This window comes from Salvelinus alpinus, chromosome 17 (genome assembly GCF_045679555.1).
Source record: "Salvelinus alpinus chromosome 17, SLU_Salpinus.1, whole genome shotgun sequence".
Taxonomy (NCBI): domain Eukaryota; kingdom Metazoa; phylum Chordata; class Actinopteri; order Salmoniformes; family Salmonidae; genus Salvelinus; species Salvelinus alpinus.
Window position 1 is genome coordinate 27,943,914 of NC_092102.1, and position 16,158 is coordinate 27,960,071.

The 16,158-nt window shown below is 43.0% G+C and overlaps 1 protein-coding gene across 1 annotated transcript in view; it reads right to left on the reverse strand.

The window, feature by feature from the left end:
* Window positions 1–10,327: 10,327 nt before the first annotated feature.
* Window positions 10,328–16,158, reverse strand: part of LOC139542651 (semaphorin-3F-like) — a 49,328-nt gene continuing 43,497 nt past the window's right edge. Inside the window, exons 17-18 of the mRNA XM_071348338.1 lie at window positions 15,807–15,937; window positions 10,328–15,683 (exon numbers count right to left, since the gene is read on the reverse strand). Coding sequence (XP_071204439.1) covers window positions 15,261–15,683; window positions 15,807–15,937 — 554 coding nt within the window. The 3' untranslated portion in view covers window positions 10,328–15,260. The remainder of the gene's footprint in view (window positions 15,684–15,806; window positions 15,938–16,158) is intronic.

A 16,158-nucleotide genomic window follows, 5' to 3' on the forward strand; every position in this document is an offset into this window, starting at 1 on the left:
TGCAGTAGCCCTGCTGAGCGTGTCACTCACATACATCTCTGGCCCTGGCTTATACACCACCTTAAGGTTGTAGTTTTGTAGGGCCAGTAGCATGCTCTGCAGTCGTTTTGGGGCATTCAGAAGAGGCTTGCTGAATATAGCAATAAGGGGCTTGTGATCTGTCTCTGCGGTAATATTGTCACGCCCGTACAGGTAGTGGTGGAAGCGTTGGCATGCAAACACAATGCTGAGGCACTCCTTCTCTATCTGGGCATAGTTCTGCTCTGTTAGGGTGAGTGCCCTAGAGGCGAATGCCACAGGCTGGCTCTCCTGCATGAGGCAACAGCCAAGTCCATACTGGCTTGAGTCACTCTGAATCGTGACAGGTTTTGACACATTGTAGTAACGCAGTACAGGTGTCTGGGTGACCAGTTTTTTTATTTCCCTCAACGCTGCGTCATGTTTTGGGAGCCAATGCCAGATGGCGTCCTTGTCCATGAGCCTCCTTAGTGGCTCACACACTTCAGAGAGCCGCGGTAGGAATTTGGCCAGGTAAGTGACGAATCCGACGAAGCGCTGCACTCCCTTCACGTCAGATGGGTGGGGCATTTCCAAGACAGCCTTCACTTTTTCAGGATCCGCCTTCAATCCGGTGGAGGACAAGATGTGCCCATGAAAGCGGACCTCTGGCACTTTAAACTGAAGCTTTTTTATGCTTAGCCTTAGCTTGACCTGTCTGCATCTGACCATCAGGGCCAGCAGCTTGGCGTCATGGTCACATTCTGCCTCCTCATCACTGTCCCCACAGCCCACTACGAGGATGTCATCTGCTATGGGTTCCACGCCACTGAGTCCCATCAACAGCTCGTGCTGTTTCCGCTGATACACCTCTGGAGCCACGGAGACACCAAACGGAGGCTTCAACCACCTCTTCCTGCCCCAGGGTGTCCAGAAGGTGGTCATATAGCTGCTGGGCTCGTCGAGCTTGCACTGCAGGAAGGCATCTCTAGCGTCCACGAGCGTGAAGACTCTGGCCTTTGGGAGCTTGTAAAGAACATCCTCCAACGTGGGCATAATGTAATGTGAACGTCGCAGAGCCCGGTTGAGGTGTTTAGGATCAATGCATATCCGTAGCTTGTCTGGTTTCTTAATGATAACCATATTACTTATCCAGTCTGTAGGCTCAGTGACGGATATCATGTGGCCATCTGCTTCGTATTTGTCAAGCTGAGCCTTCGTAGCTGCTTTCATGGCCACTGGTACATTGCGGGGTGCACACTGGACAGGCTGGATTGCTGCGTCCAACTCAAAGTGGACTTCCCCGGGAACTGACTCAACCGGTGCGTTGAAGACATCATGGTACTTGCTTAGGAGTGTCTCCTTGCTCAGGGGCCCAGCCTGGACTTTGTCTATAATGTTAAGATCAGCTGGGATGGTAAAGTTAATAAGCCCAAGGCGCTCACATGTAGAACCTGACAGTAATGGCTGTTGACTAGCCTCAACTATTTCAAACTCAAGGGTGTGTTTCTGGCCACGTAAAACACACTCTGTCACAAACAGGCCTAAAGAGGTCATGAACTGGCCTGAATACAGTTTTAGCTTGGTGCTACTCTGTGTGAGATTGTCTCTGGGCGCGAGCCTCCTTTTATCTTTAAGGCTCATAACGTTGCATGTGGCCCCTGAATCTATCTGGCATTGCTGTGGTTTATTATTAAGTAGCAGAGTGACAAACCATTTTTTTCCTTTTGCCTTCACTGCCCCTATGCACTCACTAGCATATACATCCTCTGTGCTGTTGTTCCCTTCATCTGTGTTTGTTTCAATGGAGTGCACCTTACCCTCCTTTCTCTTGCTTTTCATGCAGACCCTTGCAAAGTGATTAGCTGTACCACAGGATTTGCATATTTTTCCATAGGCTGGGCAGTGTTCTTTTCCTTGTCCATGAGAAATGCCACAATATCGGCATGTCTTGGGGTTGTCTACTGCAGAGTTGGCTGTAGTATTAGCATTAGCTGTAGCAAAGGGGAATTTCTTTACTGACTGCCTGACTGTAGCATTGACATTGTCCATATGTTGCCTTTCTAGCTCCATGGACCTTATCCGTATATCAGTAAGCTCTGCTGCACGGCATGTCTCCACTGCCAAGACCAGAGTCAGGTCACGTTCTCTCAGCAAACGTCTGCGGGTGCCCTCATCAGTTATGCCAAGCACAATCTTATCTCTGATCAGTTCATCTCTTAAAGCCCCATAGTCACATGTAGCTGCCTTTTCCCTTAACCTAGTGACAAAACTGTCAATGGACTCCCCGTTCTCCTGTTTGCAACAACCGAAAACATAACGCTCGTAGATGACGTTCTTTGCTGGCTTAAAGTAATGTTCAAGAGCATCAAGAATAGTTATAGCGTTACCTTGCTGAGGTGCTGTTAGGTTCAGGTTGTGTTTGTATACGTGTCGGCATTCAGTTCCCATTATAGTCCTCAAAGTGGCAGCCACTACCTCTTCGTCCTTTTCCAGAAGTCCCGTTGCTAGCGCATAGTCCTCCCATTCACCTCTAAACGTATCCCAGTTGGTGCTCCAATCCCCGCTGAGCTTCATACCGGCGGGAGGGGGGATGTTCGCTGCCATGTCTAACCGGTGCTAACAACACTGAAGCTAACTAGCAAACTCACTCTAGCTTAATCCAATTCCGGTGAAATTTTACTCAAATAAACAATTGTTTGGTAAACCAGAACAGGTTTCTCTAATTTGCGGAAAGCAGGGTTAGTGATCCCACTTCTGACACCATGTTTGAATGTTAAATGACGAGACAGAGACATTCATGCGAGTAACCAGCCTTGTTCTGTACATCATGACACTTCCGGGTATCTCAAGCACCCCGGTATAAATACACGAGTTGCAGTAATGAACATTTACCAACAGATGGCATCACTGTGCTGGGAACACGGCTGGCAAGGAAGCCCGAGAGGCAGCCCCCCCCAAAACAAATCACCCTCCCCGTGCTTACCGTGGCAGGCGTCGTACTGGTCAGGCACCGTGTTATGCGGTGGAGCGCACGGTGTCTCCAGTACGCGTTCTTAGCCCGGTGCGCTACATCCCAGCTCCCCGCATCTGCAGGGCTAGGGTGAGCATCCAGCCAGGAAGGATTGTGCCAGCCCTGCTCTCCAGACCTCCAGTACGTCTCTACGGCCCAGGATATCCTGCGCCGGCTCTGCGCACTGTGTCTCCAGTGCGTTTGCACAGCCCAGTGCGTCCTGTGCCTGCACCCCGCACGTGCAGGGCAAAAGTCACCATCCAGCCAGGACGGGTTGTGCAGGCTCTTAGCTCGAGACCTCCAGTGCGCCTCCACGGCCCAGTGTATCCGGTGCCTCGGCCAAGGACAAGGCCTCCTGCTTGTCTCCCCAGCCTGGTGAGTCCTGTGCTTCGGCTAAGAACTAATCCTCCTGCATGTCTCCCCAGCCTGGTGAGTCCTGTGCCTGCTCCCTTGAGCCAGGCCTCCTGTGTGTCTCTCCACTCCAGTGACGATCCATGGCAAGAAGCCTCCAGTGACGATCCATGGCACGAAGCCTCCAGTGACGATCCATGGCACGAAGCCTCCAGTGACGATCCATGGCACGAAGCCTCCAGTGACGATCCATGGCACGAAGCCTCCAGTGACGATCCAGGGCACGAAGCCTCCAGTGACGATCCGTGGCACGAAGCCTCTAGTGGTGATCCGTGGCACGAAGCCTCTAGTGGTGATCCGTGGCACGAAGCCTCCAGTGGTGATCCGTGGCACGAAGCCTCCAGTGGTGATCCGTGGCACGAAGCCTCCAGTGGTGATCCGTGGCACGAAGCCTCCAGTGGTGATCCGTGGCACGAAGCCTCCAGTGGTGATCCGTGGCACGAAGCCTCCAGTGGTGATCCGTGGCACGAAGCCTCCAGTGGTGATCCGTGGCAAGAAGCCTCCAGGGGTGAGACGTGGCCCGGAGCCTCCAGAGTCGCCCTCCTGCCCGGAGCCTCCAGAGTCGCCCTCCTGCCCGGAGCCTCCAGAGTCGCCCTCCTGCCCGGAGCCTCCAGAGTCGCCCTCCAGTCCGGAGGCGCCACCTAAGTGGGCCAAGCCAGAGGTGGAGCGGGGTCTACGTCCCTCACCAGAGCCGCCACCGCGGAGAAATGCCCACCCAGACCCTCCCTTATAGGTTCAGGTTTTGCGGCCGGAGTCCGCACCTTTGGGGGGGGGGGGGTACTGTCACGCCCTGACCTTAGTTTTCTATATTTTCTGTATCATTTTGGTCAGGTCAGGGTGTGACGAGGGTGGGTATGTGTGTTTTGTCTTGTTTAGGGTTTTTGTTTATCTATGGGGATTTTGTATGTCTAGGTAATGTAGGTTTATGGTGGCCTGAATTGGTTCCCAATCAGAGGCAGCTGTTTATCGTTGTCTCTGATTGGGGATCCTATTTAGGTTGCCATTTACCATTTAGGTTTTGTGGGTAGTTGTCTATGTGTAGTTGCATGTCAGCACTCTGTTATTATAGCTTCACGTTCGTTTTGTTGTTTTTGTTAGTTTGTTTAAGTGTTCTTCGTTTTATTAAAGAAGAATGTATTCACATCACGCTGTGCCTTGGTCTCCTCACTACGACGATCGTGACACAGGCATGACATGCCAGCAACAAACGCTGACACTACACATTCAAGTATATCTAACCAAATTATGAAATACAACCATTGTAATTTTGAATTCCATATAGTGAGTGTGGAAGAAGTGAACAAATTATTGTTGTCTATCAACAATGACAAGCCACCGGGGTCTGACAACTTGGATTGAAAATTACTGAGGATAATAGCGGACGATATTGCCACTGCTATTTGCCATATTTTCAATTTAAGCCTACTAGAAAGTGTGTTCCCCCAGGCCTGGATGGAAGCAAAAGTAATTCCGCTACCTAAGAAAAGTAAAACCTCCTTTACTGGCTCAAATAGCCGACCAGATACAATTGTATTTTACAGTAAACCTATTGACAACACACTTTCAGCACGCTTATAGGGAAGGACATTCAGCACTTACACAAATGACTGATTATTGGCTGAGAGAAAATGATGATAAAAAGTTTGTAGGAGCTGTTTTGTTAGACTTCAGTGCGGCTTTTGACATTATCGATCATAGTCTGCTGCTGGAAAAACATATGTGTTATGGCTTTACACCCCCTGCTATATTGTGTATAAAGAGTTACCTCTCTAACAGAACACAGAGGGTTTTCTTTAATGGAAGCCTCTCCAACATAATCTAGGTAGAATCAGGAATTCCCCAGGGCAGTTGTCTAGGCCCCTTACTTTTTTCAATCTTTTTGCATAAAGCCAGTGTGTCTATGTATGTGGATGACTCAACACTATACACGTTATTTACTACAGCGATTGAAATGACTGCAACACGTAACAAAAAGCTGCAGTTAGTTTCAGAGTGGGTGGCAAGGAATAAGTTAGACCTACATGTGTTATTTTCAAAAACTAAAAGCATTGTATTTGGGACAAATCAACTAAACCCTATACCTCAACTACATTTTGTAATAAATAATATGGAAATTGAGCAAGTTGAGGTGAGTAAACTGTCATGGTCAAAATATATTGATACAACAGTAGCTACCTTCTTAACAGCACTATCAACCAGGCAGGTCCTACAGCCTCAAAGTGGAGGAGAGATTGACTTCATCACTACTGATATTTATGAGAGGTATTGACATGTTGAATGCACAGAGCTGTCTGTTTGAACTACTGGCGCACAGCTCGGACACCCATGCATACCCCACAAGACATGCCACAAGATGTCTCTTCACAGTCCCCAAGTCCAGAACAGACTATGGGAGGCGCACAGTACTACATACTATCCCCCGTTTTCTCCCCAATTTTTGATCTTGCCCATAGGCCGATATGTTTTGATAAGGTTGGTATCACAACTAAAGTGGCCAAATAACTTCTTAAAATGTACTTCTTAGCGCTAGGGGTCAGATTTATTTTAGATTTAAAAAAAAATAACGTGCCCAACTAAAACGGACATTTTCTATGGCCCAGATCGTAGAATATGCATGTAATTTACAGATTAGGATAGAAAACACTCCAAAGTTTCCAAAACGGTCAAAATATTGTCTGTGAGTATAACAATACTTATTCTGCAAGCGAAAACCTGAGAAAATGTAACCCGGAAGTGATATTTAAAAAAAAGATCTGTGTTCCCTGGCCCGTCTAATCTCCATTTAAAGGGGTATCAACCAGATTCCTTTTCCAATGGCTTCCTCAGGCTGTGACCAGGCTTTAGACATAGTTTCAGGCTTTTGTTTTGAAAAATGAGCAAGTTTTTTCAAAAGTAGTCAGGTGTCCTCTGAATATTTCCTGCGCGCGAGAGAGGGGCACCCCATTTTCCTTTTGTCTCTTAATGAATAGGTTATGGTCCGGGTGAAATATTATCGATTATGTTTGTTAAAAACAACCTGAGGATTGATTATAAAAAACATTTGACATGTTTCTACGACCATTACGGATACTTTTTGGAATTTGTCGAACGGAACACGGCTTTGATTTTCTGAACATAATGCGCAACCCAAATTGTGTTTTTTTTGTGATAAAAGTAATATTTATCGAACAAAAATAACATTTGTTGTGTAACTGGGAGTCTCGTGAGTGGAAACATCCAACGATTATCAAAGGTAAGCGATTAATTTCATTGCTTTTCTGACTTTCGTGAACAAGCTAACCAAGCTAATATAAGGCTAGCTGTTGTAGCATTGAAAGCTACACTCACAAAAGCTTGGATTTCTTTCGCTGTAAAGTATATTTTCAAAATCTGACACGATAGGTGGATTAACTACAAGCTAAACTGTTTTGGTATATTTCACTTGTGATTGCATGATTATAAATATTCTTAGTAATATTTCTTAATCTGATACGTTTGGAAATTTTCATCTTCCTTTCTGGACCGGAACGAGGCTGTAGTTTTCTCAGCATAACGCGCAACCCAAATGGCGTTTTTTTGTTATAAAAGTAATATTTATCAAACAAAAAGAACATTTATTGTGTAACTGGGAGTCTCGTGAGTGCAAACATCCGAAGATTATCTAAGGTAAGCGATTAATTTTATTGCTTTTCTGACTTTCGTGACCATGCTAATTTGGGGCTAGCTGTTGTAGCATTGATAGCTACACTCACAAAAGCTTGGATTTCTTTCGCTGTAAAATATATTTTCAAAATCTGACACGATAGGTGGATTAACAATAAGCTAAGCTGTGTTTTGGTATATTTCACTGATGATTGCATGATTATAAATATTTTTTGTAATATTTTTGCATTTGGCGCCCTGTAATTCTAGCGGTTGTTTAGGAAAGGGATCCCGTAAAAGGGATCCGTAGCGCAGAGAAGTTAAGCACATTAAACCGCTTTACAAGGGGTGTAGAGCCTAACTGGCATACATAAGCAGCGCGTGAGTTTTATGTTTGGGAAGATAATTTACCATAAAAATGCACCTTTATTTTAATTTTGTATTTTTTTTATTTAACCTTTATTTAAATAGGCAAGTCAGTTAAAAACAAATTCTTATTTACAATGACGGCCCACTCCGGCCAAACCTGGACGACGCTGGGCCAATTGTGCGCCACCCTATGGGACTCCCAATCACGGCCGGATGTGATACAGCCTGGATATAATACATTTTACATTTTATAATAAAAGCATTACATGCACAATCGCATTTGCTGTCACTTTTGATAATGGTGTTTTCCCGCGAATGGAACATTTGCATTTATAGCCTACTGCCGTGTGCGCATTGCTGCACTTATAATGTGAAGAAATAGCCTAATAGTTTATAAACATTTTAAGCTAAACATTCTGATTGGTTGCGTCAGCCACATTGCGTAATTTTTTTGTTGTTGATGCTAGTGGTATTCATTTGAGATCTATCTATCTATCTATAACTGACCCAGACTATATTTGGGGTATTTATTTCTCGTACAGAATAGAATAGGTCAACTTTTGTGCTAAGGGGGATAGTATATTGACATAGGCTAGTGCTTTTGCTGTTCGTTAGGCCTTCTCACCTTGTTGGCTGACGAAAAGTAAATGTGGACAGTTCTTCCAATATCTTCAATATGCACCTCGGAATTGGATAAGGATGCACACAGTTGCATCCCCGATGTTGTCTGTCTTCAATTGTAGCCTGTGAGAAAGACCTGATCACGTGAGGGAGAGAAATGTGAGTGAGAGGTGCTTCAGAACATGCAGCACTCAGTGAGAAGGGCACAACGCAGCACTAAGGGCCAAGGGCACAATGGCCACTGGACGCAAAAGGCATGGATTTTTTAGGGTGCATTACGGCCACATAAAGGGGATGCCGCCAGGAAATTCGAAGCATTATCAAGTGCTTATCAAATTGTGAATGAGAGACTGATGAAAGTGGTATAGCCTGCGCAAAAAAACAAAGCAGAGCTCATGCCTTTCAAGAGACTTCCTTCAAATCATCATTAGTCACATCATGCAGCCTTACAATGTATTAAACTTCAAAACATATAGCCCAACTATTGTAGAACAACTAAAGTTAAATGTATTAAACTTCAAAACATATAGCCCAACTATTGTAGAACAACTAAAGTTACATGAATAACTCTAAATTAAGCATATTGTCACGCCTTGATCTGTTTCACCTGTCCTTGTGCTTGTCTCCACCCCCCTCCAGGTGTCGCCCATCTTCCCCACTTATCCCCTGTGTTTTTATACCTGTATTTTTTGTCTTTCTGGGCCAGTTTGTCCGATTTGTTCAAGTCAACCAGTGTTTTTTCAGCTCCTTTTTTTTTTTTTACCCTTGCCTGTCCTGACTCCGAGCCCGCATCACTGACCACTCTGCCTGCCTGCCGTCCTGTACCTTTGCCCCTACTCTGGTTTACCGACCTCTGCCTGACCTGACCCTTCATGCCGTCCTGTACCTTGGCCCCACTACTCTGGATTATCGACCCCTGCCTACCTTGACGTTTGCCTGCCCCTGTTGTTACAATAAACATTGTTACTTCAACACAGTCTGGGTCTTACCTGAAACCTGACACATATAGGAAAACCTATTTCTTTGTTAACCGTTCAACACAGAATAGACGCAAATTGTTTGGAGAAGAATATCCTTTATTTAACCTGGTAAGCCAGTTAAGAACAAATTCTTATTTACAATGATGGCCAAACCCATTTGACGCTGGGCAAATTGTGCACCGGGCAAATTGTGCACCATCCTATTGGACTCGCACAGCCAGATGTGATGCAGCCTGGATTTGAACCAGGTACTGCAGTGTCTTGCACTGAAATGCAGTTTCTTAGACCACTGCGCCACTCAGGAGTACAAGCTTTGATCAATTCTATTCTTCATACTCTAAAATAATATAAAATAATGCCACGAATTCTAAGAAAATCTTGTCTGATAAATTAACTAATGTAGCCCACAGCCATTTGGCATAGCCAGATCAGGACCTTACATAAGGACAACGCTATTCTGTTCTTCTGAAATACAGGGGCACAACATTCACTGGGGACGGTGGGGGACATGTTCCCCCCCACATTCTGAAATTGCATTTTTGTCGCCCCCAGTTTTATCATTGGAATGTGATACAAAATGAGGCAAAGGTGTGCTTTAGGACCATGCGGACGTCCCCGAGCGGTCATGTTTCTTTAAATCTGTGTAAAATAAGTAATGGATTTATTGTGATGGTGTAGGCTATATTACATGGATTCATTAGACTTTTTAAAATGTAGATGTTCCAAAGGTCTTCATCAGTGGCTTGTAGGTTCTGTGTGGAAGCCAGGAGATGCTAAATGTGTTTATATTAAATAATGGTCAATTACTGTGAGACCGACAGTTATTTACTTGACAATCACCGGCTGACAAAATGTAATGACCGCCACAGCCCTATATGCACATACCTTTATACTGACTATGCACACACTCACATACAATCATCATATACACAGCTGCTACCCTGTTTATCATATATCCTGATGCCTCGTCGCCTTACCCCTATACATATCTACCTCTATCGATCCAGTATCCCTGCACATTGTAGATATGGTATTGGAACTGACCCTGTATATAGTATGCTTACTTACTTTATTGTGTTCTTCTTGTTTTTTATTTTTTATATATTGTGTGTTTTAGTTGTACCTTGTTATTTTTTGTATTACATTGTTATTGATTACTGCGTTGTTGGTGTTAGAACTTGCAAGAAAGGCAATTCACTGTGACATTAAAACATGAAACTAACTGAAGAGAGTGGAAGGAGACTAAATTCAAACATTCCCCAATCTGGATACACTATATCATTAATCTCTACTGAAATACCAAAGCTAAAACATATCATAATAATAAAATAATATTTATTACAAACAACCATATCAATTTAAACTAACACAAACACATCTAGGAGTACAAAGAAAAAATGCAGATATAGTCAACATAGCTCAATGACAAACACACAAGCCCAAAAAACAGCAAGACAAAGAACCACTAAATGCACAGTATTCCTTCTGCGAAGGGTTGTGACCTGCACTAAGCCACAGCGGAATTTCCTGCTGAAGCCAACCATTGTGGCTTGCATATAAGCCACTCTGATTGGCTGACTGGTTAGACGCAGTAGGGAGTGGAAAGGCCTCTCTAAAAGGCCAAGTTGGCTGACACCAATTAATAGTTTTGTGAACAAAATAATTGTATAGTTACTGAATGAAATGGGTTCTTTATTCACCCGTAACTCCCTTTTAATTTACTCATGTCACTCTTGAATCAGGTCACAGACATACTCTAGAAGGAATATGGTACCAAGCGTTACATTGTTTTGTTTGAGTGACTTTTCTTTTATTACAAATAATATTCCAGAAACGAGACAGGTAGACATTTCTGGATTCAAACTCTATAGCTAAGAAAAGGCAAAAAAGCCATGTAAAGCCACAAAGAACGTGAATATAGTGAAAAATATGTTAAAGGCCCAGTGCAGTAAAAAATTTGATTTTCTGTGTTTTCTTTCTATTTCCACACTATGAGGTTGGAATAATACTGTGAAATTGTGAAAATTATCATAATGCCCTTTTAGTGTAAGAGCGGTTTGAAAAGACCACCTGAAATTTCTGCCTGTTTTAGTTGGATGGAGTTTTGGTCTGCCTGGCGACATCAACAGGTGGTATAAGTTATTAGACCAATAACAAAGAGTTTTAAACCTCTCTACCAATAACAGATAGTTTTCAGGTTACATATCCCTCCCATTAGGCTCCTCCAATTAGGCCCCACAACTCCCAGACAGTCCAAGCTAAATTATTACTTGAAATATTGCTCTTTGCTAAGAAGCTATTTTTGTTTATTTTTTACAATTTTAATTGAAAACAATCACAGTAAGGTGCTTAATTGTTACCCAGAAAGGATTTGATATTGATATAAAAATGGCTCCATTGGACCTTTAAATAGAACACGTTTCCATTCAAATAGAGGATTCTTTGGCTTCAGAGTTGAGTCATCTGTCAGCACGTTGCTGTACTGCAGTATTATGGCTTCCTATCCATAATCATTTATTCATTAAAATATTAATATTTTTCATTTCCAAAAAGGTCTACCTATTTTTCATGAAAGCCTCTTTCTGTGAATATTGGTCCTGTCAATCAACAATAGATCATAATAATATTCCCTACCCCATCCCAGCCCTTACACCCCCACCACCAAAGTGCAGAACTTACAGGAATATGTACAGTCTCAAAATAAATATGTTTCATGGCGTGGGTGAGAGAAAGAGCAGTGGATTCATGAAAAGTCCAAACCTGACATAGATCTGTGAGATCTAAAAGTCCTTTACATGTATTCATACCATATGAATGCACTGAATACGTGTGGTATCCAACAAAAGCACATGATAGAGCCAGTTGAGTGCTAGTGAGTATACTAATGACTCATCTCTAGAGGACAAGAAAACTACAGTGTGGCCATGTCACATAGTCACATTTTAAAGAGCCTTCCAGTCCAGTTTCTGTTGGATCAGTTTCTCATCTGATGTCAAGCTGTTGTAAAAGTAATGTAACTCCTGAAGAGAGAATATGTACTGCCATTTCGAAGCAACACAAAGGCAAACCCCTATACTGTCTCCATTTTCTTTTCTCACTGCAATTATCAACAGCTAATGAATCTCTTTTTCTGAATGAATCATTCCAAACCAAATTTGCTCTATTTACATGTTCCTTTTTTAATCCCTCGATAGTCTTGGCTGGAGAATGGAACAGCGTTTGGTCCAACATTTTGTCTCTGCCTAACACACTGTTGAAGTGCTGAGCAGAAAGAAGCACAAGGTCGAAGCAATTTACTCAAACATTAGACTTGGATAGCTTTTTAGCTGACACTAATGGTTTTGTGTTCAGTAAGTATAGTATTGGGTAAAACCATTTTTTTTTTTTTATTGCATAACCCCAGGAGTCCAACCAATAAAAAGAAGTAGAGACTAATTTGGTCAGTTTCTTCCTGCTAACAAATGTTTGGTCAAATTAAGCAGGAGTGTCTGATATTCCACATTTTCTGTGAAATGTCATGTTTTAAAATAAATTATATCAGAATCTTAAGAAATGGCAGACGAAAAACATGTAAACAGGTCATTCTTGAATTGCGGTGGCATTTGCGTCTATCGCTTTTGCCACCATGAAAAACGATTAAAAAAGACAAATAGTTACACATCATACATGCTTTTGTTTATATTGAACTGTTTATAAATGACAAATTATAATGCAAGTACTTTATACTGCAAGACTTTATGTTTAGGCATTGTTTAAAGTATTTAGGGAAAGCAAATTGGATTGTCCCAGTAGTGATGAGTAGAGTTGTAGTAACATGTTTTAGGGTTATCTATCTATTATTTTGAATGCTAGAAAGTAAACAAAAGTATATCATATATTATATAGATCAGGGATGGACAACTTGGATGGGGGGGGCACCAAAAATCTGAACTCATCATGAGGGGCCCACAAATTTCATGCAATTCTACTCATTTTGCCATGGGGAGGAGATAATAATTTGGAGTTTTACAGCTAATTTCCTATGATATCTGAGTGAGTGTGACTAACAAAATCAAAGTCAGTAATTCGATCATGATTACTACAGATTTAGATAGGTGAGTTAGTTTAGCCAGCTATCAAAAAAATATGTTTTGGTGAAACATTTAAGCAGATGCTCTTATCCAGAGCAACTAGGGTTAAGTGCCTTGCTCAGCATGTTGCTGTACTACAGTATTATGGCTTCCTATCCATAATCATTCATTCATTCAAATATTAATATTTTTCATTTCCAAAAAGGTCTACCTATTTTTCATGAAAGCCTCTTTCTGTGAATATTGGTCCTGTCAATCAACAATAGATCATAATAATATTCCCTATCCCATCCCAGCCCTTACACCCCTACCACCAATGTGCAGAACTTACAGGAATATGTACAGTCTCAAAATAAATATGTTTCATGGCTTGGGTGAGAGAAAGAGCAGTGGATTCATGAAAAGTCCAAACCTGACATAGATCTGCTCAAGGTCACATCGGCAGATATTTTCCACCTAGTCGGCTCAGGGATTCAAACCTGCCAACCTAAACATGAGCTAATTGAGTGACTGTCAGTGACTGACATAACAAGAGAAAAACTGCTGATGCACAACCAAATTACAAAATTGAACCTTGTGTATTCTACTATTCTAACTCTCAACATTAAGTTGGGGGGAGGGGAGGGGGTTGATCCACGGGCCTACAAAAGTGAGCCGCCGTTGCCCATCCCTGGCAAAGATCAATAAAACCAATTATTGTTTTTATATTTTTACAAATATTATGTGACCCTAAGTTTTATGCCATTGGTGTTATAGAAGGACATTTAGCAATCCCTCGAGTGGCAAATTGTTATTGAGGGAGGGGTATTAAAGAAAGTTATTAGCTAATCACACCCTTTTACTATGTCACAAATTTGAAGATTCCATTGATCATTTAGTATGTGTAAATGCAAAGTGTCATTGGTGTTACTCAATTTAAATGAAGGGAAATGACATTGTGACCTTAGATTTGAACATTTGTGGCCTCCATTTAAGAAAATCCTCAATTACCTTAAATGTGTCATTGGTGTGACAGTCATTGCTGTCACTACTCCTACTGGTGGCACAATGTAATCATAATGGTACAAATAATTAGTCATTAATCATTAAACTTCCACATTAGTTGATTTAGAATAGAACCCATTTTTTAAACATTAAAAAAGTATTTTGCCAAAATGCCAAGGCCAGATGCCACCGCAATTCAAGAACGACCCAAAACTGAGCCTTATTCTTTCTGATTTGACATTGGCAGGATTCTATTGTAACAATATTTAGAATGGAAACATAATATACGTAATACTATTAAATTGCCCATGTTTCATCAACTAGATTCAGTGGAACAAATGGATTGTAAAAAGTGAGGGTGAGGCAGCCATACAACATGTGACACATTCTACAATGATTCATATGATACAGTGTCTCTATATCACCTAACTACCATGGTGGTGGCTAGGCAACTATTGTGTACACTAACAAAATCCTCTGCAGTTTCTAAAATTTCTTATACTGAGTGATACAATACAATGTGACATACTTAAACAATAAGGCATGAGGGGGTGTGGTATATGGCCAATATACCACGGCTAAGGGCTGTTCTTAGGCACTAAGCATCGCGGAGTACCTGGATACAGCCCATAGCCGTGGTATATTGGCCATATACCACAAACCCCCGAGGTGCCTTATTGCTATTATAAACAGGTTACCAACATAATTACAGCCGGAAAAATACATGTTTTGGCATACCTGTGGTATACGGTCTGATATACCACGGATGTCAGCCAATCAGCATTCAAGGCTCGAACCACCCAGTTTATAATATAACATAAGTAGTGGTCCAATTGATAATACCTGGGCTTATGGGAACAGGGATTCTATTCAGGTTCCTAATTACTAACTAGTTACAGGTTACTAACCAGGTTACTAGCTTGGACGGAATAGGGTAGTTAATTTGCAGATTAATCTAAAGATTCATATGACCAAACACTCCGTGTGTGTAACACCAATTTTGCAAGAAACCACAGAGCTATGTGCACAGATCTAAAGTTAGGATTGGGCTCATGGAGACTAACCCTAAATGGGAGTGAGATAAACAACAACAACAACAACAAAATCACAACAACATGAGTGAGTCTGCCCGTTACCATTGTGCAGGGCCACAGTGGCCCGGGTACCAGTGAAGTAGAGTGAGGGAGATGGGGTCTAGGAGTGGCTACGGGCCCCCGGGGCTGGCTCTGGCTGGCTCTCAGTGTGCCGCCTGCTGGTGCGTTTGGTGGGCAGGTTGAGGTTGAGCTGCTGCCAGTAGGACTGACAGTACTGGTTGATGAGGCGGATCTCTGGCTGGGAGGAGAACTGCGGGGGCAGGTTGTGAGGAGGGGGTGGTGGAGGCGGAGGGTGGTGGTGGGGGTGGGGGTGGTGATGAGGGTTCTGGTCCTCCGGGGGGCCGTCCGGGGAGGTGAGGGCCTCCACAATCTCCCGGTCCAGGATGCGGAGGGCCACGCGTGCCACCGTGTGCTTGAAGTTGTTCTCGGTGGCCAGGCAGTTGTACAGCCCCCCGTCGGCATGGCTCAGAGACTTAAGCAGGATGCCGTGACCAGTCTTCAGCACCTCTCTGTCTCGGCTCAGCTGGGGGAGGGGGAGAGAGGGAGATAAAGAACATCATTGTGAGAGAAAATGAGAAGACGACATTATCTACAGCCATCATACAAAAGCTATCTGAACTTAACGGTCCCTTAGGCCTTGTCGTACCACTTTCCTCCTGCCGTCTAGTTTCTGGTAGAGCCATTTGACTGTCGCTTGTGGAGATCTGGGTTGGCACTCCAGGAACGTGCTACTCCCCTCCACCCCAAACTGCACTGTTTCACTGAGACGCTTCTCAACTGAAGGGGAGAGAATCAGAGAAATACAGTGGAGTACACATCTAAATCAAAGGCCTTTTGACCCCATTAACAGTGGTTAACTCATTTGTGAGATTTTGTTGTGAGACCTTTGTATGCAGTGACATTATACTCCTTTTACAAAAAATGTATTCACCAGCCCAGGCTTTCAGATACACACTCTATATAAAATGAATAAGATATAATGTTCAGTGCTTTGGCTG